The sequence below is a fragment of the Gopherus evgoodei genome, chromosome 16 (genome assembly GCF_007399415.2).
Source record: "Gopherus evgoodei ecotype Sinaloan lineage chromosome 16, rGopEvg1_v1.p, whole genome shotgun sequence".
NCBI classification, from domain to species: domain Eukaryota; kingdom Metazoa; phylum Chordata; order Testudines; family Testudinidae; genus Gopherus; species Gopherus evgoodei.
In genome coordinates, this window is record NC_044337.1 from 24552633 (window position 1) to 24580562 (window position 27930).

The 27930-nt window shown below is 42.9% G+C and overlaps 1 protein-coding gene across 6 annotated transcripts in view; it reads left to right on the forward strand.

Moving 5' to 3' along the window:
* GAPVD1 (GTPase activating protein and VPS9 domains 1) overlaps positions 1 to 27930 on the forward strand; it is a 67945-nt gene that overhangs the window by 449 nt on the left and 39566 nt on the right. For all 6 annotated transcript variants that reach the window (XM_030535950.1, XM_030535946.1, XM_030535947.1 and 3 more), the window contains exons 2-3: positions 22861 to 23076; positions 25508 to 26351. In XM_030535950.1, the coding sequence (XP_030391810.1) occupies positions 22861 to 23076; positions 25508 to 26351 (1060 nt within the window). The remainder of the gene's footprint in view (positions 1 to 22860; positions 23077 to 25507; positions 26352 to 27930) is intronic.

The following is a 27930-nucleotide window of genomic DNA, read 5'->3' on the forward strand; positions in this document are numbered from 1 at the left end:
CCCCCTCCCCTCCGGCGGCTGCTGGCCCCGGCGCGAGCGAGGAGCGCGCGCCGCGGGGCCCGGCCGGGGGAGCCCAGGGGCCGGAGGCCGAGTCCTCGCGCCCCCTGCTGGGGCAGCGCCGGGGGCCGCGGGGCCTCTGCCTGCCCTTCCCCGCCACTCCCTGGGCCCGCGGCTGGGGCGCTGCCAGCGAGCGCCTCCCCTCGGAGCCTGCAGCTGGCGCGCCCAAGGTCACGCCGGGAGTTGGAGGGGGAGCTGGGCCAGAGCCCCCTCAGCGCAGACCCCCACCAGCCTGCGGGCCCGCCCGGGATCCCTGGGCTGGGGGAGGGATGAGCAATGGCAGAGCAACTTGCGCTCCCTTCGGAGCAGTGCTGGGGAGCCAAGAGAAACTGGAGAAGTAGCGCCCTGGGGCTACTGCCCGGAGGGGGGTAGACGTGGAGAAAAGAGGGACGGAAAACCAGAAAGGATCACTGAATGTGACGTGAAATTCCGCCTTAGCCGCTGCTTTTGTTTCTAGACAAACGAATGTAGCTCTCAAAAACGTTCAGCATTTGCGGTGCAGAACCATTCAAGGTCCCGTTTGCCTTCTTGTCTTCCCAGGAGCCATTGTTACCTTACATGTCAATATTTAGCAAACTGCAGTCATTGAAGTATTAATGAGTCTTCTCCTCCCACGGCATTCCAAAGAGAAGTACTGCAGGACCATAGCCCTGTCTGAGCTAAGTCACTGTGACAGCACCAAGCTGTTTTAGAGTCAATTTGGGTAGCTTTTATTATAGAAGTTTTGGATATATTCATAGATTTAAAAAGCTTTACATGGAAGAGCGTTCTGACTTTCCCACCTCTTGGTTACTGCTGGAATGTATCTGCTCAAATTGAATGCTTTCTCTTTGCTAAGTTGTGATATTGAATCCTTCTTTATAGAACCAGCTTTTATGGCATTAAGGAAAACAGCACTGTAAAAATTGCTGATCTTTATAACTGAACATATGACCCTTTTGCTAATTGACGGGCTAGTCACTTGAAGGCTAAAACTGTGGCCTACCATGCCTAAAAGAGACAATCTGAAGATGATAGGGAATGAATTAATTATGGGACAAGTATGAAAGTTTTGAGAGTGAACCTCAGTATACTAGGTAAGGAGTTGGGGAGGAGTCTTTAGAAAAGAGACTTGTACATTGTAAACGTGTTACTTCACAGAGAACTTTAAAATATTCTGTCTAGGCATCTTTTTACACATCCCATTTTCATTATTTTATTTGCTCTTTTTATTAGTTTATTTGTATGAAAATATGGCAATGTCCTGAGAGTGTTTCTGTTCCCTAATTGAAATTAGTTTTCACTTCATCTTTGGTTATAGTACCAATCATTTCTAGAGACTTCATATAGGAAATAAATAGGTGAATTCTTAAGACAGCCATCTGAATTCTTAGAGTGGGACAGACACACACATTTGTTTCAGATAACATGTTTTTCAAAGTTTTCTGTGAGGCATGGCACCCTAACAATGACAGTGATTTTTTCTAACTGTACGAATGTGCTAGATATCAAGCTCATGTGTCATATATGCGTTGTTGTCAAAAAGTACCCTGGGAAAAAGACTGCCTAGTCATATTTTGATGGAGTCTGATGCTGTGTCTTCACTACGCACCTCTTAGCGACACAGCTAAATGATGGGGTCTAAATTAGTTCTTACCACTCAAGAAAGAGATCTTGGAGTCATTGTGGATAGTTCTCTGAAAAACATCCATTCAATGTGCAGGGGCAGTCAAAAAAGTGAACAGAATGTTGGGAATCATTAAGAAAGGGACAGAAAATATATTTCCTCTATATAAATCCATGATGCGCTCACATCTTGAATACTGCATGCAAATGTGGTTGCCCCATCTCAAAAAAAATATATTGGGGAAAAGGGTAACAAAAATGATTGGGGGTATGGAACGGCTGCCGTATGAGGAGAGATTAATATGACTGGGACTTTTCAGCTTGGAAAAGAGACCACTAAAGAGGATGTGATAGAGGTCTATAAAATCATGACTGATGTGGAGACAGTAAATAAGGAAGTGTTATTTAGGCCTTCTCATAACGCAAGAACTAGGGGTTACCAAATGAAATTAGTATGCAGCAGATTTAAAACAAAGTATTTTTTCACACAACACACAGTCGACCTGTGGAACTCTTTGCCAGAGGATGTTGTGAAGGCCAAGATGCTAGATAAGTTCATAGAGGATAGGTCCCTCAGTGGCTATTGTCCAGAATGGACAGGGATGGTGTCCCTAACCTCTGTTGGCCAGAAGCTGAGAATGGATGACGAGTTGGATCACTTGATGATTACCTGTTCTGTTCGTTCCCTCCCTCATTGGCCACTGTTGGAAGACAGGATACTGGGCTAGATGGACGTTTGGTCTGATCCAATGCGTCCGTTCTTATGTTACAGCCATGCCACAGCCTCTCTTTGTCAGCAGGAGAGAGCTCTGCTGCTGACAAAAGCACTGTTCACACTGGTGCTTTTCGTCGGTAAAACTTTTGTTGTTCAGGGTTTTTTTCACACCCCTGAATGACAAAAGTTTTACTGACAAAAGTCCAGTGTAGACAAAGCATGAGAAACTATTTGACCCTCCCTTTTATCTGCATCTTCTTTAATCATACTGTGACAACTGTCTATGTGTCTAGTCAGCCTACCTACATCAGTCTACTTAAAGGGGACTCCTGATTCAGACCTGTACCTCTTTATATAGCTACTGGCTTTCTTATTGATTTTAATTTGAAGCCTGCCATCAGAACTTGTCTCTCACTAAGTACTTAAAGAAACTTTGCCAACTTAAGATCTCCCTGCTTTGTGCCCTGCATCTTGGTAGGGCTGCAGGATGGTACTCATTTGTACATCTTCTTGTTCCTAGTTACAAACTTATTCAAGATCTCATGATTCACCATTTTTAATACTTAGATCCAGTTTCTACTGTACAAGGCTGTCACAATACTTTTATTTTCCTATTTCATAGTCCTTAAGTATTTCAGCCTAATTGGATATTTTAAATCATCCTTTACTTGCAATTCTCAAAATGCAATAGAAAACTCCTGAAGGGGTGTGTGATGGGATGGACTAGGCCCAAAGGCCCCTGCTGGAGGGTTCTGCCACATCTGTCCCAAGGAAGGAGCAGTGGAGAGGTCCTCCAAGCAGGGTAGAGTGGCTGCAGAGGATGTAGCCGATCAGGGCCCAGGAGGGCCATATAAAAGGAGTTGCAGAGCAGTAGTCAGTTGCTGCTTGGAGAAGAAAGAACTGCAGGCCTGGCAGCCTGGAAGAGCCGCAGGGCCACGGACAGTTTGCTAGCAGGGACCGAGGGAGCTCCTGGCTGATTGCTCGGAATGAGTAAGAACTGAGCCTGAAGAGGGCTACGGGAAGATAGTGTCTCCAAGGATGAAGTCCTGGCAATACAGCCCCATAACAGGGCTGGACTACTTAAAAACCAAAGCCCAGGGAGGGCTAGAGAGAGAGACAGACAGACATTGGTCCCAGTGGACCGTATACCCAGAAGGGGTTTGTGCTGGTTAATATGCAGACAGTGTGACTCAGCCGGAGTGCTGTGTCACTGAGAAACCACCCAGAGGGGTCACCAGCACTAAAGAATGCAGACACGCCCAACCAGAAGGGGGCACTTGTGGTGGGTGCCAGCCCCGTTACAGGGGGTTAATCTTCACAGTGTTGCTGGGAAAATAGATCACTTTTATTGGGTGTGTCTGAGGATCTATTCATAGTGATCCTTCATGCTGTTCCACGTGAGCAGGCCCCAGTGCCCACAGAGACTCACACTGACATGGGGCCACCCATGCAAAACAGCTTACAGGATAGGGCCCTAAATTTGCATAACATGAAACAACCTTCCTAATACGAAAAATGATTTTAACATCTTGTTATATACAGCTTATTTGCAAATACACACTTTTAAAGAGATTCTCTTTCCAGCAGATGCTGAATCCTGCTAATGTGAAATAAGCCCTTCTTTGCTTAATAACTTTAAGAACGTGCCAGTCTCTTATATTCTTTGGGGAGAGTGTCACTTAGTAAAATGTTCTAAAAATATAATCATGTATACACATTAGAAATGTATTAGCAAGGAAGATACTGCTGACCCTTTATTAATGGGCCATTTTTAGCATCTGTTGTCTTTGTTATTACTTAAGACACAGACAGTTGTAGTGTTTTTTTTGTTTTTGCTTATGTCATGAAAAATTTAAATATAGTGGTACTGTATGTGGTATTCACAGAGTTATAAAGTTTGACGTGGTTTAAGTAAACAGAGTTTTTTAATGTTTGTCTAAAACAGGGGGGCAAACTTTCTGGCCCTAGGGCAACATCGGGTACAGAAATTGTATGGAGGGCTGGATAGGGAAGGCCAGGGGAGGCTATGCCTCCCCAAATAGCAAGGCATGGCCTGGCCCCCACCCCCTGTCCAGCCCGCCAGAGCCCCTACCCAACCCCCCATCTCCCCACCCCTGACTGCCCCCAGGGATTGCTGCATCCTATCCAAACATCCCTGCTCTCTGCCCCCAACTATCCCCCCAGGACATCTGTCCCCTATCCAGTCCCCCTTGCTCGCCACCCCTGGGACCCCCGCCCAATCCAACCTCCCCTGCTCACCACCCCCTGTTCCCTGTGCATTTCCCCTGCTCATTTGGCTGCTCTCTCTAGCAGTCAGGCAGGGCTCACTCCTTGGGCTTGTCTACATCAGAAAGTTGCAGCGCTGGTGAGGGAGTTACAGCGCTGCAACTTTGAAGGTGTACACATCTGCAGGGCACCACCAGCGCTGCAACTCCCTGTTTGCAGCGCTGGCCGTACTCCCGTTTTGTCTCGGGTGTAGAGGATCCAGCGCTGGTGATCCAGCGCTGGTAATCCAATGTAGACAGTTACCAGCGCTTTTCTTGACCTCCGTGGAAGGAGGAAGCCTCTGGTAATCAAGCTGGTTTCCTTTCCCGGTTTGCTCTCTCGGTCCCGGAGCCACCCAGCAAACCGCAGGGAAGGAGACCTGCTTGCTCGGGGTTCCGGGACCGAGAGAGCAAACCGGGAACGCCGCGGTTTGCTCTCTCGGTCCCGGAGCCAGCCAGCAAACCGCAGGGAAGGAGACCTGCTTGCTCGGGGTTCCGGGACCTAGAGAGCAAACCGGGAGCGCCGCGGTTTGCTCTCTCGGTCCCGGAGCCACCCAGCAAACCGCAGGGAAGGAGACCTGCTTGCTCGGGGTTCCGGGACCGAGAGAGCAAACCGGGAAAGGAAACCAGCTTCGCCGCGGTTTGCTCTCTCGGTCCCGGAACCCCGAGCAAGCAGGTCTCCTTCCCTGCGGTTTGCTGGCTGGCTCCGGGACCGAGAGAGCAAACCGCGGCGTTCCCGGTTTGCTCTCTCGGTCCCGGAACCCCGAGCAAGCAGGTCTCCTTCCCTGCGGTTTGCTGGCTGGCTCCGGGACCGAGAGAGCAAACCGCGGCGAAGCTGGTTTCCTTTCCCGGTTTGCTCTCTCGTCCCGGAACCCCCCTTGAAGCCGCCCAACAGCGCTGCAGTGTGGCCACATCTAACACCACTTGCAGCGCTGGTTGCTGTAAGTGTGGCCACTCTGCAGCGCTGGCCCTATACAGCTGTACTAATACAGCTGTAACAACCAGCGCTGCAAAATTTTAGATGTAGACATGGCCCTTGTCTGGGCTTCCCTGCTGGGGAGAAGGGCCAAGCATGCTGGGGGTGGAGGGGGGCTGTGGCTTGCTCTGACCCTGTCCCTGGCAGCAGGGCCTGGGCCTAGGCCTCTTGACCGCCCCCCTGCTCCTTGTCCCCCCCCCACCAAAACTCCCTCTGACTGCGCCACCCTGGAACGCCAGGTCTGGCAGCGGTATAGTCGCGCTGCCCGGCCAGAGCTGCAGCCATGCTGCCCAGGCACTGGGGGAACTGTGACTGCAAGGGAGAGGAGCAAAAGAGAAGAGGCCAGGGGCTAGCTTCCACCCCGCTCACCGGGCTGCTGGCGAGTTGGGCTAGCTCCTCTACAAGACTGTCCTGACCCTGCTCCCTGGCAGGAGCTCGTGGGCCAGAGGGAAAGGTCCTGCTGGCTGGATGTGGCCTGCAGGCTGTAGTTTGCCCCCCTCTGGTCTAAAAAGTTCACCTGCCTTCCTCTTGTCAAATTTCTTATGAGCTTTTGTTTTTCTCTGTAAATTTAAATAGTGTAACCTGTGAAAATGGCATCTTTACAAATGTGGTTTTGGGGTGGGGTTTTTATTCTTTTATTGCTTTTGGTTTTTTGAGTAGGTGAAAATGATCCTCTGGGATTAAGCTAGCAGTTGTGGAGTCTGAAAGTTCGTGGTCCTCTCTTGTAAATATAGACAATCTTAAGTTTATCTGTTTTTAAGTGTTATCAAACCTAAAGCCTTCATGCTGTTTATTTACATTTTGCAAATATTATTTGTTTATTAATAAGTAAAAAAAAAAAAAAGTTTGGCAAGAGGGACTAATTCCCCACAACTACGTGGTTGTGTGTGATGATAGCATTTCCACAGACTTTCAAAGCTGACTTTCTTTGAAGCTGAGATGATAGAAAATAATGAGAGAGAGCAATTGCAATGAGTTTTATTGGTAATCATATCAATATTTATTTAAATTTATAAAATATAAAAAGATGCCATTCTTAAAACAGTAGGTGTGTTTGACATAAATTAGAGGCAAATCATGTATCAACTAATAGCCCTGAACTCCCAACCATCACACCATCCTCAGCCCCTATCAAGTTCCTCTTACTCCTAAGGTCTTGGCAAATAGATATGCTTTGCAGAGTGCTCTGGAGGTCAGCAGACCTGGGATGCTTTGGACCAGGGAGAGGAGGTTGCAAGCTGCTCATGGGAGAACAACCTATTGCCAGTCTCCTTTCTCTTAAATCCAAGGAGTTCCAACTTGTGCATATCTGCTGTTGCAAGTGTGGTAGGATGGCATAAGAAGAGAGACAATGCCTTAAATAAGAATGTTCAAGCTATTGGGTTAATGATCATTTTCTAGTAATACCTCCACTTTTTTTTTTGCAGCACAAAATGGGTCATCTGAAAATGGCTATGTCTACACTGCCCATCAGTGTCAGCAGTGGGTAGGGTTAGCGTAGAATCATGCAGCAATGAAAAGCAAGTTGCATCCATACTGGAGAGTGTAGCTACCTATGTCAATGAAAGGCTCCATCAACTGGAGGCAGCTGTTAACAATAGTGTAGATGTGGGAGGTGCTGCTTGGGCTGCAGAGAATCACATAGGATATATACCCACAGGCTTCAGGCATACCTTTATTTGCCCTAGCAGTGCCTTGCTGTCTGCACTGGTCTTTATCCTCTTCATAGGGGGGCTAATAGTGTATGTACTTTACATGCCGCCGTACATAGTGTGCAGCGTAGACATATCTTTAGACACTGCATAAGTCCATCCGTCAAATGATCGATGTACTCTGTAAAGGGATTCTGAACATTAAGGGACTTTGTACCCCGCACAAAAAAAAATCCCACCTCATACTTTAAACTATGAATTATTATTATCCTAGATTTCAAGCTGGGTTGAGGCTTCCATCAAAGACAATACTTTGGAAAAACAAAGCATCTATTCTGTAGGAAAAACCCTGGAGATAGATGTGAATGTAAGCACCGTGTATAGACATTTAGTCTTCTATTAAAGAGAATATGCTATCTGGATTTTAAAACATTGCTTAGATATGATAGTTGATCTCCCTAACTCCTGAGGTAGGGTGATGAAACTAAACTACAAATTTGTTATACTGTGTGGTTAGTAAAGGAGCAAGACATTTGCCTTTTTGCCTATAGGAAATGTATGCAAAAGGTCATCAGATAGGTTTTTTGTTTCACCACACTAGTGTGGACACACTTGATTACAAACACCACAATATTCTAATACTAGTTGTATTTACTAATCTTCCTTCCCGCTACAGTTGTGCTAAATTGTGCCCAGGAATAGTAATCCTGTTGAACAGACAATACATTCAGTGTTGCAGTGTAGCCAGTGAGCACAAGTGAATTTCTAATGCAAAGTTGGGTTAGTCTACTATTAAAGTTGAGGTTTGAAAATTTGAGATGCTGGTTTTTAAAGTTTAGAACTCAGTTCGTATAATTTATTAAGCTATCTTTTATTTACAAATAAAAATTTCAGCTTTTAACTTTTTAGCTATCTCTTTGAGACACATGCCATTTATTTAAATCCAAATTCTGTTGCTTTTTAGCTGTTAGTGTATATGTTAATGAGACAGGAAACTTTTATGTTTTCATGTGGGACAAATTATCAGGGAACCCAAGCAAGCTTACTTAGGAGATATTTTTCAGTTTGATGGAATGGTTCCAATTTTGTCTTGGTTTACCTTACCTAGATTTGACCTGTCCAAACTTGCTATGGAAGCTGAATCCTGTGTGGGCGCCATGCTAAAAAATAACTTGAAGCAAGAAATGTTTCAAGGGAGAAGAAAAGAAAAAATAAAACTTACTAATGATCTTTACCACTTTGGTAAATAATCCTTATCAATTTTGTTTAATGCTTTTTTTTTTAGTGAAGCACAAGTATTTTAATAGAGCTGGTGTTTTTTTCTTTACATTGCAATACAAAATCAGACATGTATTTTGTATCAAGCATTAGTTGAATTTTCAGCCATCTAATTCAGTATAGTGGTTTTTAGGATTTTATTGCTTTTTATCTGCGTGTCCTAGGTATTTCTAAGGCATTTATCACGTTGGTGTCTAAGCACCATATCCCCTTTTTCTTATGTTGTGCTATGTTGTGACAACAGTTGTCAAATGTCATGTCAGACAGGTATGACAAAACACTTCAGCTCATGCTATCCAAGAGCATCATGATGTGTTGTATATTACTAACATTAATCATTGTATTACAGTACATTTCTGTGGCTTGTCATTCTTTTTTAGTAGTGTTTAAGCAGCCTCGTGATAATTTACAGCTGCGATACCAAAAAACCACTTCAGCGTATCTACATCGAAATTATGGAGATACCTGGATTTTTCATATTAAATTCCTGCTAGTTGCTTAAATTCTATTGGTTCTGCAGTCACATGGATTTTAAACTTCTGTTTGTCACAGAAGTGATTTAAGTATCTGGATTTTATAAACTTTTGGCCTTCGGGCAACTGTAAACAATCTTTCACCTCTTCAAGTTGGTAAGTTTTGTCTGGGACCATAAAGTGATTTTCATGAGCACTTACGAGCTAACACAGTTGGACAGTTATGACTTTTTGTATTCCATAGAAGTTAATAAGAACATTCTTTAAAATTCTTGTCCTGAATGCTGGAGTGAATTGAACTGCTCTGCAGTACAGGAGGGTTACAGCACATACAATTGTTTGCTCTTAATGATTTCTTTAGATAAGTAAGAAGGGAAGAACTTTATTTGATTTGTCTCTTTTTCCAACTAGCTGAGTGTGACGGGTTGGACCCCTTAAGGTGCCACCTCATGTGCTGGGATTTCACTGAACTTGCCTGTTCTGCCAGCCAGGGCACCCTTTTTACCTATCTTGCTGAACCAGGCTATTATGCCTCCTCCAGCACACACACAGGCAGGGCCACACCCAACTGCAGAATGAGACAAACACTGAGATCAGCTCTGGGAAGCCTGAATTTAAGGGGTTTACCCCAGCACTCAGGTGTCTACCTCCCTTGGAGTGCAGATCCAAAAGTATATAATGAAATCCATCCCCTCTCTCAGTGTGGAGGAAGGTGTGCATACGCCCTGCCCCATTATGAGTTGCAGAAATGGGGTTATATTATAAACAAGAAATAAATTTATTAACTACAAAAGGTGAGTTTTAAGTGGTTAAAGAGAGAGCAAACAGAACAAAGCAGATTACTAAGCAAATAAAACAAAACACACATACTAAGCTTGTTTCATTAAATAAATTGGTTACATATAGTAATTTCTCACCCTAAATATTGTCACAGATAGATTACTGAAACTCTTGAAAGGCGGCTACACTGGCCTGCAGCTTGAAACTTCAGGTATTTCCACTCACAGACTGTACACTCTCAGCTTGTGTTCAGCCTTTGTCCCCTCAGTTCAGTTCTTGCTTCCAGGTGTTTTTCAGTGTCTCTTTGGGTGGGGAGGCAGAAGAGAACCATGATGATGTCACTCCCCTGGCTTATATAGCTCTTGTGTATGGCAGGAACTCTTTGTCTCCCAGTGGAAGAACACTGGCATTCCAAGGGGTGGGTCCAGTACCAGGTGACACAGATCCATGTCTCTGCAGGGCTGTGGCAGCCATTACTTGTCGGCTGTCTGGAGCATCCACAGGAAGACTACGCTCCTTCACGGCCATTGTCTTTGCTAATGGGCCATTAGCCCTGTCTGGATTTTTTATTGTACCTGAAGGGCTAGTTGGGGGGTGACACCCGAAGTAATACATTTGAAATGCAGATACATAGTCCATATTCCTAACTTAAGATACAAAAATGGTACAGGCACACTCATTGGATAATCACATTCATAAGTCCTAACCTTTCCAATTACATCTTATGTGAGCCAACTTCCATAAAGTATATATCAGTTATGTCATTCATTTCATGAGCATATTTTCATAAAGAATATGGAGTGAAATATCACACTGGGTGTATTTAGGCTGTATTCCTAATATTTGTATTTAGAGCAGTGAAAGTGAGACTGAGCACAATCATTTATTTACGTTGTTGTTCATGTGCTTTTCTTTTTGCTGAATTGGAGTTGGTTATTTTGGTCACTTACGGAATTTAGTAATGTTTCTTTATGCAGTAGTTTGAAGCCTTCCAACATGCCATACCTATCAGATGCATTCCTTTACTTTCATAAGGACATGTCTATACTACGATATTAAGTCAACCTACCTTATGCCGGCATACAGCTGCTGCAGTAATTACATCGCTTGGCCTGTCTACACTTTGCTCCTTGGGTCAGCGGTGTGCTTTCTCACCAGCAGCGTTTGTATTGATTTTGCTGTCAGTGTGGGACATTGTGGCTGGCTTTCAGGAGCCATCCAGCAGTCGGTGCAAGCAGTGCAGTGTTTACTCTGACACTGTGTTGACCTAACTACATCGACCTTGACTGCACGCCGCTCGTGGAGGTGGAATTATTAAGTCAGAGTAGCAGGGCAGTTACATCAGCAGGAGCAAAATTTAAGTGTGAAGACTTCCTTAGTTAGGTTGATGTAAGTTGCCTTGTGTCGACCTAACTCTGTAATGTAGACCAGACCCAAGGTTCACAAGCTATAGCTTAGCGCTAATCTGGTGGTGTCGCGGCAGCGCTTTAACGTGGTTTGTGTGGTCATGGCAGAGAGCTCTCCTAGCGCTCTAAAAACACCATCTCCATGAGGGGAGTAGCTACCAGCGCTGGTGCACTGTCTACACTGGCACTTTACAGCGCTGAAACTTGCTGCACTGGGGGGGGGGGAAGCAGAGGGGAGGGGGAGCATGTTTTTTCACACCCTGGGCGAGAAAGTTGCAGCACTGTAAATTGCCAGTGTAGATAAGCCCTGAGTCTTCATCTTTAGTTTCCAATCAGTTTGCCCTGTTACTCCAGACTTACACATGACTTTAGAAGCATTGCTGAAAACTGGTGAGCGGGAGCAATACCTCTCATTGATGCAGTGCTTTTTCCAGAGGCTGAGTTCAGTAGCAGTCATTAACAGGCCAATCAGCTTATTTTATGGAGGACTATAAAACCATAAAAGCTGCTGATTCTGTTTTCCAGATGAAATAAGATTGACAGCACCATGTGAAAACCCAAATGAATTAAAACTTTGTCAACACAAGCAGCAAAGAATCCTGTGGCACCTTATAGACTAACAGACGTTTTGGAGCATGAGCTTTCGTGGGTGACTAACACGGCTACCCCTCTGATATTTGTCAACACAGTTGAACTTAATAGCAACCGACTCACCAGTTCACAGCTTACGGCTTGCTCACACTAGTGCTTGCTTCGATATAACTCAAATCACTTAGGGGTGTGGAAAAAGCTACCCCTGAGCGACGTAAGTTATACCAGCCTAAGCAACGAGGTGGACAGCGCTTTGTCGGCGGGAGAAGCTTTCCTGGCAATATAGCTACTGCCGCTTGAAGAGGTGACAGGAGAACTCTCTCCCATCGGAATAGAGTGTCTGCACTAGCAGCGCTACAGCGGCGCGGCTATGTTGGTAGAGCTGCACCACTGAAACGATTCTAGTGTAGACTAGCCCTTAGGGCCTGGCTACACTGGAAACTTCAAAACGCTGTTGTGGGAGCGCTCCCGCAGCAGCTCCATAAGGAGTTTAGCTCCGAGCACTGGGAGCACGGCTCCCAGCACTCAGAGCCTGTTTACACTAGTGTTTTGAAGCACTCTGACATGCTGCACTCGGGGTGATTTTTCACCCCTTTGAGCCAGGAAGTTAGAGTGCTATAAAATGTAAGTGTAGCCAAGCCCTGAGTCTCATGCATCTAGACTTTGAATGGTCTTTTATTGTGTTTGAATTTCCATCACAAAGAGACAGACACTTTTTGCATGTTCATTTCAGGAATCGTAATGCTAGAGCCCATGAGCCATAGTTAGCCCACGGGTGGGCAAGAGTATTTATCAATACGGAAGCTCATAAGTGTCATTATTCAAACTTTATATTGTTTTAGTATTGAAGTTCACAATAGTAATAGCTTAAAAAGCTGCATGACAATGGAGAACCTCTCAACTATTCTGTGCTTAGGTGTTCTGTCTCTTGATTTGATGGGAATAATACAACTGATGCAGACATCTGCTGATGAATGTAGTATGTTAGGGAAACTACAATTTTTGTATATTTATAAATATCTTTTTTCCTCTTCACAGCATAATACACTTTAAAAGATTATATTGAGGTAACCTGATATGTTCTGCCATGTTGTGGCACTCTAACTTGTCAGCTTATTTTTAGATATACTGCACTTTTATGTCAAGATACTAAAAATGTGTGTGAGTGTGTTAATTTGGATTCTGAGCCTCACCTGATATCAAGTCACTCCTTTGTGACTCCTTTCTTGGAGTAAAAACATGCTGTGCTATTCTGATAATCAGAATTAACCCTAAATTGTTGTCTCTAACATAAGCCTGTCCTATGTTTTCAAATGAATGTATAAATGCACCAATGTCCCTCGTAAAGCCTTACTTCAGTAATAAACTTCCCATCCAGATCCTTTCCATAGCTGCCAATGATGATCCTACAAGTAAGAAAACAGACTGATTCAGGGATTAAGTATATTGAATCTTCTTTCTGGCCACACAAGAAAAACTTCTACAAGATCACTTATAGAACCATGACTAGCAAAGTTTGAATTCATACCTTCAAATCCAAATCTCCCAAGTCATATTTGCTGCACGATGTCAGATGATTTACTTGAGTTCTGAGAATGAATCTCCACAGGGGGTTTAGTCTGAAGCTTTTTTAATCCATGTCAGGTGACTCTCAGTATGCAAGTTGCACTAATAGCATGCACGTGGAACCCCTGTTCTATTTTCAGTTTGCATCATCTGAACATAGCATAGCCTATGAATTTTCAGCTTTATTTAAAGGATTTTCTGTGTTTAAAGTCAATGATTTCTCATAATGGATGCATTGTAAACTGTTTTATTAGGAAATAGACTTAAAACTTTTTTTTTTTTAAATCAGGGATGGTCTAGACAGTATTTGGTCCTGCCATGAGGGCAGGGGACTGGACTTGATGACCTCTCGAGGTTCCTTACAGTCCTAGAATCTATGAATCTATGAACGAAACCAGTGGAAAAAATCTGTATTTGGAAATGCCTTTAACTAATCTTCTTAAGTAACTAGATGCTCATAAACTTTTAACTACTGCAACGGGGCAGACAGAACTCAAAGTGCAACAGTAAGGACATTTCAAATAAAACAATTTGCAGTGTTGGAGGGGAGTGCATAAAGTTAAAGACAAGTATACGCCTTGTTGCTGGTAGTTCTTGTCCACACGGGTTCTGGGATTGAGTGTCACGGCTCAAACTTCTCATGGGCATTGCAAGGCTCAAAAGAGCTGGACACAAGTGCAAGTGTTCTTAGTGTCTACAGCAGTGGTTCTCAACCTGTTGACCATTGTGGGCTGCATCCGTACAATATATACTACCTGTATGGCCCTGAGGATGTCACATGAGCTGCAGCTGTGTGGTTATTGGGCCGCTAGCAGGTCATAGGTCGATAACCACTGGTCTAGAGCTTGGAGCTGAGAGGTGAATGGGAGTCGCTGGGAGCACTGCTGCAGTGATGTGGAGGTTAGGAGTTGTTGCTTGTCCCAGTAGCCAGCATTGTCCAGGTCCTGAAGGACGTGACTGGATCCCAAGTTAAGGGACTGCTGGCCTAGCAGGTGCGTGTTTTCCAGGAGGGCATTCTGGCTCGGGATAACATCTATGAGTTGCCTCTGCATTTGTCTTTTTTCATGCTGCTCTACTTTGTCATGGTGATGCTTTCCCTGGCCACTGCATTGCTGTCTTTCGCCACTGCCACAGTCTCCCAGGAGAGCTGCATATCTTTCTCCCTCTGGATCCTCATTTACAGCCTCCACATCTCACTAGCCTGGCTTTCCTCTGTGACTGTGCCAGGAGTTCTGCGAACATCTCATCCTGAGCTTTGCTTTTTCTCCCCTGCAGGTTGGCCAGCCCACTGGAAGTAAATAGAGGCCCAGGCCTTGATGGTCTGGCTGCTGCAGGCATTGTGGTTGTGGGAGTAGGAGCTGGAAAGAGTCACTTGTTCATATCCCAGACAAGTCATGGTAGCACTCCTCTTCCCCCCCCACCCCTCCCCAGTATGTATGTGTGGCTTTATCTCTCTGAGCTTCCTCCAAAGAATAGGAAGTGATCTGCATGTATAAAGGGTAGTGGGTGCATTTGGCTTTTTCCATCATATCTGCTTTCAAGCTGTTTGGGGTGGGGTGATTGGAGCTATGTTCTGGGTTTGTTTTTGTGGTTTGTGTGCTGGAGATTGCTGGAGATGCTTCTATGGCATTGGAGTTGTAAAGGAGAGAGGTTATGGAAGATGAGCTGGATAGTAATCTCCTTTGGGCTGTCCTCGTTCTCTATGATGTTACACAGAGGCACGTGACTAGGAGGAGAGAATGATCTTATTTAGGAAGACAAAGGGCAGACCATTGAGAGATGCTCAGAAGTTGTTCACCAGGACATTTCCCTGAGAAGTGCTGGAGGAGTGGAAGGAGTTTGCAGTCTACAAGGGTAGGGGGCATGGACATGAGGCTATTCCTTATAATATGCAAAACAAAATCAAGGTATTTCTTAGTCTTAAGTTCTGCTGTATCTCCCATGCAGACATGGAGAGAGTGCAGAGAAAAATAGAAGGGATCCTACAATAATTGTCTGCTACAATGCATCTTACAGGGCATTTGTACCTCAGCGGGGAGCAATATTGTTTGTGCCTTGACCGGGCAGGCACCATGCACTTATACCTCATATAAACTAACCAAATTTATTTTCCTATAAACACTGTCTCAGTAAATTGAATTGTGCAGAAATGAATGCTTTGTTTTTCTCAACTCCCTGCTTCAGCAGCAGATTTGAACACATTGTAATTCTCCTATGCTGTCAGGCACCATTTTGAAGCAACAGAAGGAGGTTGGGGCAGGGAAGGAGGCAGAGGCTCTTAGCTAACATCTGTCAACAATAATAATGAATAATAAATTGTAAAGATAGGTACTTACATACTGATTTTTCCCACCAGGAGGTCTGACTTCCATCCTGGCCTGAGTTTTTGGTGGGGATTCAGTCATCCAACACAGGGCAGAAATTGTGGTCCATTGTGGCAGGGCAGGACTGGGGCTGGCTTTCCAGCTGGCCATTGTCAGGCTCCTGACTCCCAAAAGGATCCTGGCTCTTAGGGGACAGCTCATCTTCTGATGTGTCCAGCTGGTCATCCTTGCTGTGGGGGACAGTGGGTGGCAGCGCCAGGTAGTGCCTGGGTTGGGTTGTACTATAGTTAAGTAAAATCTTGTCCAGTTAATTAAAAAAATAAAAATGGACAGATCACATTCCCCTACTGGATTGTCTCCTTTTATCCCTTCTGTCAACATACTTTCTTGTGAGCTTCTAAGTCTTTATCCAGCACTGTTTGGCATTTTGTGGATAGCTGCTTTGTAATGTCCATGAAAAAGTCCTTATATGCTTGGCTGGCCACGAGAGTTTCCTGAATTTATGCTTCACTCCAGATGGTAAGGAAGTCCAAAGTGTCAGCACAGCTCCCAGTAGCTGCACGTGGCATGTTGTGGGGCTTCTGGAGTGCTATTGTGGTTGTATCATCTATATAATGGTACAGTGGGATCCAAGAGCAAATTGGCAACATCTGGCTCCGCACCGTCTTTTCAAGAGGAGAAGGGTCACCCTGGAAATTTGGTATCAGGAAAGGGAGGGCACACAAGTAAATGGACAGGTCATCAATGGTTGACCTGCAAAGCATTGTGGGGTAGCCTTTGAAAGCGTGCAAAAAGTGGCAGATAGCAATTGTGTACGCATAAAACACCAAACAAAATCCAAAAAGTAATCCTAGTCCACTATGCAAGAGGGTTCCAGTGTTCCTGATTAAATGCAGTAGTAGTGCTCGGTGATGGGTTGCGTCATTTGTATGCAAGCATTTTCAAACTGGATTAACTAGACTGGATCCAGTTTAAAACTCCAGTGTTAAACAAGCCCTTTGAGAAGGCAGGAGCTAGTATCTGAAAGACTTTTGTTGGCTGATCTTTTAGGCCTGATTTTTACTGAGAAAAGAAATGTGTTAATGTAAGTGAGCTAACTTGAGGTGAAAACTAAATGAAGATAAGACAGATTATATTATATAATAATATACACATACAAACACAATTTTTACACAGATTAGCAGATTAAGTTAAAGACTAACTTCACCTGCTGTGTGTAAAATTTGCCAAATGCTTTATCTTCATTAGGGTTTTACCTCAAGCTAGCCAACTCAGGATCATGCCTCTTGATTTTCCCATACAAGGAAAACAAGACTAATGAATTTAAAGCTACTTCCCAGCATTGTTCATGAATTTGGGATCAAACAACTTTTTCCCTTCCTGGTTTGCTGATCAGGTTTTTGGAATTTCTAGGTTAGTGAATGAGGTTGTGGGGAGAAGTGAGGCATGGTCTGAGTCTGGAGTATTATAAACTGAGCTCAGCTGAGTCATCCCTGTGGTATTGAGCAAACAACTTTACCTCTCTCTGTTTTTCCAGTCTGTAAAATTATAATTCTTTACTATCCAATCTCCTCGGAAGTAATTTTATTTGATATTTGTGACATTCCTTGAAGATGAAAATTCCTACATAAGTGCTGATTATTAAAATCTCTTTTGAATTCAAACTTTAGTTATAGTCTGAAAAGTGACCTTAAAAATGATTGTGTTCTTCTCACTTGTTCTGTTTATAAGTAAATTTTTTTTTTGTAAACTATCAGCCCTGAAAACTCAGTTTAGGTGTTGAAAGTCAGGCACATGCATCATAAGTGATAAAGATTCTTAAGGCTATATTCTGCCTGGGGTTTACCTATAGAACTCCATTGTCTTGCAATGGTTCTGTACATCAGGTGTAACTTAGGTTAGAAGTTGATCTTGAAATTGGAATGTAGTTTAGTGAGTCAGGAACGTATGAGCCAGAATGAAATTCAGCTTTCTCTCCCATTGCTGTGTTGGCTCTGAAGAGCTAACGGAAATTGAAAAAATGATTCCCAACATGACTTCATGTTAAGTGATAATATGGAGACCACTGGAAAGAAAAAGAGGGGCAATCTAGAGAAACATTATGTAGAACAGTAGAAAAAGAAGCCGGAGCCATGAATATGGCACTCAGAAGCCTGATTCACCAGCACAAGTTAACAGTGGAAACTGGTAGAAATCCTGTGCACCTGAGACAGGAGGAGATGATAAATTTTCCTGTTTTCTGAAGTATCCACTTCATTCCTTCACCCCTCGCCCCCAACCAAATAAATAAGTAAGTTGACAGGACCTGTTTCATATTGATTAACTTGCAGTCCTGGCTCTCAAGCTGTGAACAGTGAACCTTGGTAAATGCTTTCTTTTCCTGCCTCATAACTAAGCTAGTAGGGTTGGAAATATGCTCTCTGTCTTTTATGGAAAGTATGTTTGAAAGCTCTTGCGCTTGAAAGCATTCTGGGTCCAAACTCTGCCTTCCCGTGTGCCATGCAACTCCAGAGTGAATTATTGGAATTTGGCCTTAAGTCCAAAATATTATTTGTTTCCTATATATTTTGCTGTTTATATTCCAAAGCATTTACACTCCCATCTTGCTGTCTTTGTCAGCTCTCAGACACTCTGGGCCAAATTCTGTGCTGACTTGCATCCAGTTCAGGAAATCAAGTTGGCACTGAATTTGGCCAGGTATGTTTCCGGAGAAAATGTGGTTAAATATGTCAGTCAGAACTCCAGCTGGCCTCGTACTTTAGTTAATTAAAATGCTGTTGTCACTTTGAACTCCAAGTAGGTCCTCTGTTCTATATCAAGGGATCCCAGGAATCTAGGACTGTCAGAAGATTTTTGTATAGTATGCAAATTTTCAGAGTTGCCTTAAAGTTATTTAACTGCTTTGAAATCCTTCCTCACCTTTCTAAAGCTAGTTAAAGGATATTTCTTTCTTTTTTCAGTACAGTTTTATGAAGGAAAGATGAGTGCACTGATCTTTTAGCTTTTTAGAAAGCTATCATTGGCAGTCTTTTCTTCATAAATAACTTTCTGGTTATGCTTTCTCATTTCCTCCACAGTTGAAGGTAATGTTATGACTAGCAAACAAGGAGAGTGTTTGAAGAAATAGCTGGCTTCCTTCTTACCAAAGGTGAATTTGCATTATCACCACCAACTACTAAATCTAACTGCAGGGATTTTATCATATAAAAAACATCTTGTTTTAGTCACAAAAATAAAACTGTTATTCAAAAGGTGAGCAAATTAAGTCCTGAGAATAATGAATAGCTTTCCAAATAACATAGCAAAAATGTTTAGTTTAATAAAAAAAAATTTTAAGTGTTTTTGACCTACTCCAGGTTCCAAATAGCATGTCTTTACGTAATTGGAAATGCAACTTTCAAATGGATCTCTTTATCCTACAGTCTTTAATACTGAGTAAAAGCATACCAGCCCTGTTTTTAAATTCTACCAACTATTAATTGGTGGTGTAAAGAATTGAATAGTCTTCCTGTATTTCAGTTGCCATTGTGAAAGACATTGCCATTGCAAAGTAAAACTTCTCCCTAATAACAATTTGTAAAATCTACTGAAAATATTCCTTATTCTTTAATGCGCGCACACACTCTCTTGCTGTTCAGTCCCCTTTTGAACAAAAAAACCTTTTTGTAATGCATGTGCACGGGGAGAAAAAACAAGCTCAACAAGAGATTGTTTTTAATAGAGAAAACAGACTTTGTGAAACCCTATGCAAGTATTTGAGATCTAATTTTACATTAGAGATCTGAAACTCATCAGATGCAGGTTAATTATAAAATGTCATCTATAATAGGGGAACTTTGCAAAACTAGGAACTTTCCTCCCCCTAAAACGTACACAGTGCATTGTCTCACATCCAGAATGAGTTAAAATGAATTAATAATTCTATGCCATGGTGCCTGGGTATTGTAGAGATGAGGGCCATAAAAGTATCTAGGCAGCTCTTTAACTTATCCGGATGTGGTTATATATAACAAACCACATCAGGATATACTTTTATATTTTATATAATATATCTATAAATCAAAATTTGTATGTTTATAGCTATCTTGTTTTAAATCCATGTGCTGCAATACCTTGTAAAAACTGAAGAATACAATAACGTATGTCACTATATACATCATTTTTTCTGGTCACCTGGAAGTTGCTTTAACATAGGTATATATAATCTATTTCTTGATTTTTATTGTAAGCATAATTTATTGCAGGAAAGTATTTCTTAGAAACTTTATGCTGCTGGTACAGTTCTGTCACATTAATAGAACTTCTCCATTCGTTTAATGAGGCAGTCACCTTTACAACTTTTTGTAAAGGTACTTTGTATTCTTCTTTGAGTCTTTTTGGTTTAATGTATCAGAGGGGTAGCCGTGTTAGTCTGTATCTACAAAAACAATGAAGAGTCCAGTGTCACTTTAAACACTAACAAATTTATATTGGCATAAACTTTTGTAGGTAAAAAACCCCACTTCTTCAGATGCAACTGAAGAAATGTATTGTGTGCGGGTTTTTTTGTTTTTTTTTTTACCCATAAAAGCTTATGCCCAAATAAATTTTGGTCTTTAAGATGCCACCGGCCTCCTCGTTGTTCTTTTGGTTTAATATCACCTTCAAGCAGAGAGATGATCTCAGCATGAACTTACAGCCTTTGGATTGATTTTTGTTAATGATACTCTGAGTCTCCTTTGCAAGCTTAGAAAATGCTTTGTAAGTTGAGGTGTTCAGACATTAGATGTTTAAACCTTTCTATATATAAAGATTATATGTGACAGCTATTTATGGTTTATCTCCCTTTGGATGATAGGGCTTTGCTTGTCAAGTCAAACCATTGGTGAGGGAACTTGGGTAAGTAGTTGTTGGTGACTCATGCTCTTGAACCATCAGGGTTTCTTTTAAAAATTCTGTGCCTAGTTAGGGAAGCTAAAAAATATTGTTTGGAAAGGATCCTCTGGTTTAGTGCTTGGTGTGGCTGGAAAGATCTTTAAAGAGTACAAAGAGGAGAATGATATGCTTGCAAATCATAAATCATACTCTAGTTCCCTGAGTGTGGGGGCAAGTAGCATTGGGAGATCAGGCTTCACTGAAGGTGCTAGAGCTGATAAGGAACAGACAGGCATTCCATTTATTGTATTTAAGTATCCATCACAATAGTACTTGAGTGCTCTGTCTAACATATACAGGGTGATGGAGCTGGTCATAATTCTTCCTGCCATACTAACACTCAAGAAGGGTTACATCTGATGGTGAGGAAATGAGTGGTCAGCTAAGGTAATTTTCTTTGTAAGAAATCAGGTGAGGTTAATGACTGCTCAGTTTTCTTCTCTGTAATTGTGCTTACACAAATTATATTGTCCATGTTAATATGGTTTTCACAAATGATTCCTCAACATCTTAATTTAAATAAATAGAGGAAAAAGGGAAATTTCTTTTGAATAACTTGACCATTTTATCACATGTCAACGGCAGTATACCTATCTATCTAGACATTTAAATTGGGTAGTTAGGACATGTTAGCTAACAGGTGCAAAGACCACACCTTTAAATCCTAAACTAGACAAGTTGCATCTGATTAATATTGCAATATCTGATTATATCATCATATAGTTACATATTTGGCAAGCACTTCTTACCAACCGTCATTAAATTTCTAACAATGAAAGGTTTTAAATACTGTGATACTTTTTTGGTTTATTTAGCCATTAAAAAGCAAATAAGTTGTTGTACTGTAATGGACTCTGCAGATTTCCTTTCCAGCTTGAGGCTTCTTCAGTTTGTTTTGTCACTTGGAGAATTTCTGGATCATGGCCTGCAAGTACATTCCTGTGGGTTGGGATGTTCGAGGAGACATTGTTGAATGAGTTCTACTATTGAATAGCAATGCATTCTGTGCATGTTTATGTATGGGTGGTGCTAGTTATGAGTCTCTAGCAGAAAAGGCAAATTGAATAACGTAGAAGACAGAATCCTCTTTATTTCACATAAAAGCATGAATTTCTGTCGGTCGTGGGGCTACTAGACTCATAGACTCTAGGACTGGAAGGGACCTCGAGAGGTCATCGAGTCCAGTCCCCTGCCCTCATGGCAGGACCCAAATACTAGACCCAAATACTAAGCTATGCTGCAGTTTAAGCTATGCTGCAGTTTAAAATAAGTATGTGTTCTGATAAATCTTATTCACATGTACTCCTTTGCTCACTGAGCACTGACCTGACCGTATAATATGTTAGAATAGGACTCCTTTCCCCCTTCTACCTCCTGTATGATTGAGTCTGTGGGTCATCATGCTGGCCTCCACCATTAGAAATTAGAAGGGTAATCCTGAGGGTGTTCTCCCTCCCCCACCTCCCCTCACCCCAGTGTCGCACTTTGGGGAGAGCTTTGCTGTTGTTAGTGAAAATAGAATAATGTTTAAGTTTCCAGAGCTGAGAGCAGCTTTAATATGTGTGGAACTGGCCAATATGATGTCACCGAACCCTGCAAGTGCATGTGAGAAATTTTGAAGATCACATTATCAACTTGAAGTGTTTTACAGTGATGAAGGATGGCCCAATAACTAGGGATGTTGCCTGGGGTTGGGGAGGTGGGGCTAGATTTAAAATCTGTATTAAAGCTAATGTTAAAAAAATTATAGAATACATAGGTTCAGAAAAGTGTCTGTATGTCTGGGTATAGTGTTTAGATTGTCCACAAATACAAAGTTTGTTTTTAAAGTCATATGATACATAGAGTACATAATCAGCAATAATCCAAATTGAGGTGAATAGATTTAACGATACAGTTTAGATATTAGAATCCAAGTACTTGGGTACATCCCTCATGTAAAGTTGTACAGAGATTTGGTTGTGGAAAGCAAAATATATCAATGAGTAGAGATTGTCCCTCAGTAACTGAGAATTAGGTTGGTTGTCCATTTAGAAAATACAATCCAGGAAGAAAGTAGGGATCCATGAGGAAAATCAGAATCAAAGATAGATACTATAGTTACAGTAAGTCATAAACTTACAATTATCACTGGTTCTTAAATTTTATCATGAAGTTTTTGATAACTTTTCAGTATTCAAATTCTTTTTGTCTACTTGAGTTTTAAGAAATAGAAGCCATATATAATGTGAAATTCTTCATGTATTTTTCCTTTTGCAGTGAGTACAGTGTAGTCCTCTCACCCTCAAAGATGGTGAAGCTGGATATTCACACTCTGGCTCATCACCTCAAGCAGGAACGGCTCTATGTAAACTCAGAAAAGCAACTTATTCAGAGATTAAATACAGATGTATTGAAGACAGCTGAGAAACTGTACCACACAGCGTGGATTTCCAAGCAGCAAAGGATTAACTTGGACAGACTTATCATAACAAGGTGATAAATGCTTTCTGGGAAATTGAATTCCTAAACTCTTGTGAATTAAAAGAAATCCATGATTCCTTTCATACTGTATACTGAGCACAAAAGATGATTCTAAAGACACAATTTTAATGGCTCTAAAACCATTCTAAAACATTATTCTAAAACAGGAAATCTGAGTTGTCTCAGATTTGCTCTTAAATATGATGTGACTACTGGTAGTTCAAACACTCTACCTTTTTTTTATTTTTTTATTTTTGGACTTCCGGTGTGTGTATATATACATGTTGCATCTCTTCTGATTGGTAGTTCATAGTAAGAAATTGTTTTTATTATTAAACGCTCAAGTTTGTTGTGGTAATGAAGCTCATACATTGACTAATGTTCACAATTTTTTTTTGAAACATACAATAAAGATTGTAGATGCTAACTGCTATCTTTTTTTTTATTTTTTTTATTATTATTTTTTTTTAAATAAAGGAAAAATTCTTGCAGTGTATTTTTTACTCTATTGTCTAGAGCAGCATTTTTCAAAGTTTGGGTTGCAATCCAGTACTGGGTCGTGGCATGTAAGGCTCTGGGTCGCTCTGGTCAGCACAGCTGAATGGGATGTTAAGTCCTGTCGGTGGTGCTGCCTAGCTAAGGCAGGCTAGTCCCTACCTGTTCTGACACCATGCTGCGCCCTGGAAGGAGCCAGCCGCAGTTCTGTCTGCTAAGCCGGAGGGCCACGGGGCTCCGTGCGCAGCCCCTATCCCAAGCACTGGCTCCAAACTCCCTTTGGCTGGTAACTGGCCAGTGGGAACTGGGCGGGGAGCGCTGCCTGCAGGCGAGAGCCGCGCTGAGCCGCTTATGCACCCCTGCCTAGGATTTGGACCTGCTGCTGGCTGCTTCAGGTGCAGCATGATCTATGGTGCCAGGACAGGCCAGAAGCCTGCATCTGCACCCTGGCTGTGACGCTGACCGGGAGCTGCCAGAGGTAACTCCGTGCCCCAACCTCGCGCCTCAATCTCTTGCCCCAACTGTGAGCGTGCCCACCCAACCCAGAACCCCTTCCTGTACCCCAAGTCCCTCATCTCTGGCCCCACCCCAGAGTCTGCACCCCCAGAGCCCGGCCCCCCTCCTGCACCCTCAGCTCCCCCCAAACCTGGAGCCCCTGCTGCATTCCAAAACCCTCATCCCTTGCCCAGCCCAGAGCCCCTCCCACACTCCGAGTCCCTTATCCCCAGCTCCGTTGGGTCGCTGGCATCAACAGTTTTCTTCAGTTGGGTCCCCAGAAAAAAGTTTGGAAACGACTGGTCTAGAGCTCCTGGTAATGGATTCAGAATCCTGCTGCTTTTAGATTTCATAATTTGCCTATTAAAAATTAGGGCTGTCGATTAATCGCAGTTACTGCATGCAATTAACTCAAAACAAATTAGAGTGTTATTTTTTTTAAATGAGTCTTAATCTTGCATCTCTGTAGATGGGATGTGGTGGTGGCGGGGAGGTAGACACCGCCTGTGCCAGTGGGCAGAAGGCGGACAGGGAGAAGAGATTGCAGGCAATTTGGGAGAGCTGGTTAAACACCTTCTGGGGGAGGAGAGAAGCGCCCGACCTTAGGGGTGTGCGAGGGAGGCCACTGCCCAGGATGCTGTGCTGGAGCGGGGAAGCTGCTACATGCCTCTGGGACAGGGATACCTGTGCTCCACTGCTGCTCCTGGCCAACCTGCTCCAGACTGGGAGCCTGCCTCCTGTCTGCTGCGCAAAGTGGGGGTGAGGGGCTGATGTTGGGTTGTCCCCCTCCCCCTGCACATGTTCCCAAGTCGCCACTGAGCTGAGGTAGGGAATCAGGAGGAGCCTGTCTGCTGCTAGCTCAGGAGTGAGTGCTGCCAACAGCAGCTGCTGCTGGCTGAAAAAAGCATTCAAGCTTCTGAGTGCTCCGTTTAAAGAGACAGCGCTCCCCTCCCCACACACACGCAAATATTTGTAATAAAAAATAATACAAAGTGAGCACCGTATACTTTGCATTCTGTATTGTAATTTAAATCAGTATATTTGAAAATGTAGAAAACATCCAAAAATATTTAAATAGATGGTATTCTATTCTATTATTGTTTAACATGGGTTCTCAAACTGGGGGTCAGGACCCCTCAGGGGGTCGCAAGGTTATTACATGGGGGGTCGCGAGCTATTAGCCTCCACCCCGAACGCTGCTTTGCCTTCAGCATTCATAATGGTGTTAAATATATTTAAAAGTGTTTTTAATTTATAAGGGGGGGTGCATTTGAGGCTTGCTATGTGAAAGGGGTCACCAGTACAAAAGTTCAAGAACCACTGGTCTAACAGTATAATTAAAACTACAATTAATCGGGACTTTTTTATCTTGTGATTAATCGCAATTAATTTTTTAATAGTTTTACAGTCCTGTTACAAATAATTGAATTTTTTCACTGTTTTTTTTCTGAAGTGCTGAAGCTTCTCCTGCTGAATGCTGCCAGCATGCCAAAGTCTTGGAGGACACACAGTTTGTTGATGGGTACAAGCAGTTGGGATTTCAAGAGACTGCTTATGGAGAATTCCTCAACAGGTTGAGAGAGAACCCTAGGCTTATTGCTTCCTCTCTGGTTGCTGGAGAGAAACTCAACCAGGACAACACACAAAGTGTTATTTACACAGTCTTTACCTCCATCTATGGGAATTGCATCATGCAGGAAGATGAGAGCTACCTCCTTCAAGTTTTGCGTTACTTGATAGAATTTGAACTGAAGGAAAGCGACAATCCCAGACGGCTTTTGAGGAGAGGCACGTGTGCATTCAGCATTTTATTCAAACTTTTTTCTGAAGGACTCTTTTCTGCGAAACTCTTCCTCACTGCAACATTGCATGAGCCAATCATGCAGCTGCTGGTGGAAGATGAAGACCACCTAGAAACAGATGCAAGCAAATTGATTGAGAGGTTCTCTTCCGCACAACAGGAAAAACTCTTTGGGGAGAAAGGCACAGAAAGATTCAAACAAAAAGTCCAAGAAATGGTGGATTCCAATGAGGCTAAGTTAGTGGCTTTGGTGAACAAGTTCATTGGTTATCTCAAGCAGAACACATACTGCTTTCCGCATAGCTTGAGATGGATTTTATCACAAATGTACAAAACACTCTCCTGTGTAGACCGGCTGGAGGTTGGGGAGGTGCGAGCAATGTGCACGGATCTTCTGCTTGCATGTTTCATTTGTCCTGCAGTTGTCAACCCAGAGCAGTATGGAATAATTTCGGATGCCCCAATAAATGAGGTGGCAAGATTTAATCTGATGCAGGTACCACTTCCTTTATTATGTTACTGTAAACAAATAAGACCAGATAAGAATGGCTGTGCTGGGTCAGACCAATGGTCCATCTAGCCCAATATTTTGTCTTCCAACAGTGTCCAATGACAGAAGCTTCAGAGGGAATGAACAGGGCAATTTTGAATGATGTATCCTGTCATCCAGTCCCAGCTTCTAGTAGTTGGAGGTTTAGGTACACCAGAAGCATAGAGTTGTGTCCCTGACCATCTTGGCTAATAGCCATTGAGAGACCATTAATTTATCTCATTCTTTTTTTAAGCCACTCAACAGGCTATCAATTGCTGGGCAGTTCAGCTGTCTCTCCCCCCTGTGCCGTATGCTGCTCCTGCCCTCTGCCTTGGAGCTGCTCCCGGGAGCCTCCTGCTTGCTGTGTGGGGGGAGGGAGGGAGGAGGAGGAGGGGAAGAGGGGTGCTAATGTCCAGGTGTCCGCCCGCTCCTGCCCCCCATCTCCACAGAGCAGGAGTGGACATGACAGGGCTCAGGACTGAGGGAGCTTGCTGGCTGCAACTGCTGTCTCAATTTGCTGATCTGCTTAAAAAGGTAAAGTACTTAGAGTGCGGTCAGCTTGCTTAAAGGGGCAATGAATGTATCTCCTCTCTCATATATGTCATTTCTCCTCCCTCCATTCCTGCTGCATTGTAGAGTGTGAGAGGCTGTATTAACAACAATGTGTTAACCCTTGAGGGCTCAGCCTAGTGCTAGTTCATCATTTAGTAATAAGGCATTCCCTGGGAAATATCCCACCCTCTGATTTCACCACCTCAACCAAGCAAAATTTCCCTGGAACACTCCCTCCCCCCAGTTTACATTAATTATGGGGAAATTAGATTTGCTTAACATCATTTTGCTTGAAGGAACATAATCACGTTAAGTGGGGAGTTACTGTACTTTTAGCCTTCAGAGCATCCCATGGCAATGAGTTCCATATGTTGACTGTGTGTTGTGTAAAGAAATACTTCCTTTTGTTTATTTAAACCTGCTTCCTATTAATTTCATTACATGACCCTTAATTCTTGTGTTCTGTGAAGGTGTAAATAAAACACTTCCCTGTTCACTTTCTCTGTGCCTTTCATAATTTTGTAGACCTCTGTCATATTCCCTCTTGGTTGTTCCTCTCCTAAATTGAACAATCTCTCCTCATATATGGAAGATGTTGGCTACCCTAGTCATTTTGGTTGCCCTGCTCAGTACTTTTCACAATTCTAGTATGTTTTTTGAGATGGGGCGACTAGAACTGCACCTAGTATTCAAGGTGTGGGTGTACCATGGATTTATAGGATCTATTTTCTGTCTTATATTTCCTAGTTGTGTGTGTGGGTTTTTTGTTTTTTTTTTTGTTACTGGCGCTGCACACTGAGTGGATGTTTTCAGAGAACTATCCATGATGACTCCAAGATTTTTAAGTGGTAACAGCTAATTTAGACCCCATCATTTTAATGTATACTTGGGGTTATTTTTTCCTGTGTGCATTTCACTTAGTAACATCGTTTCATCTGCTATTTTGTTGCCTAGGCACCCAATTTTGTGAGATTCCTTTGTAACTCTTCAC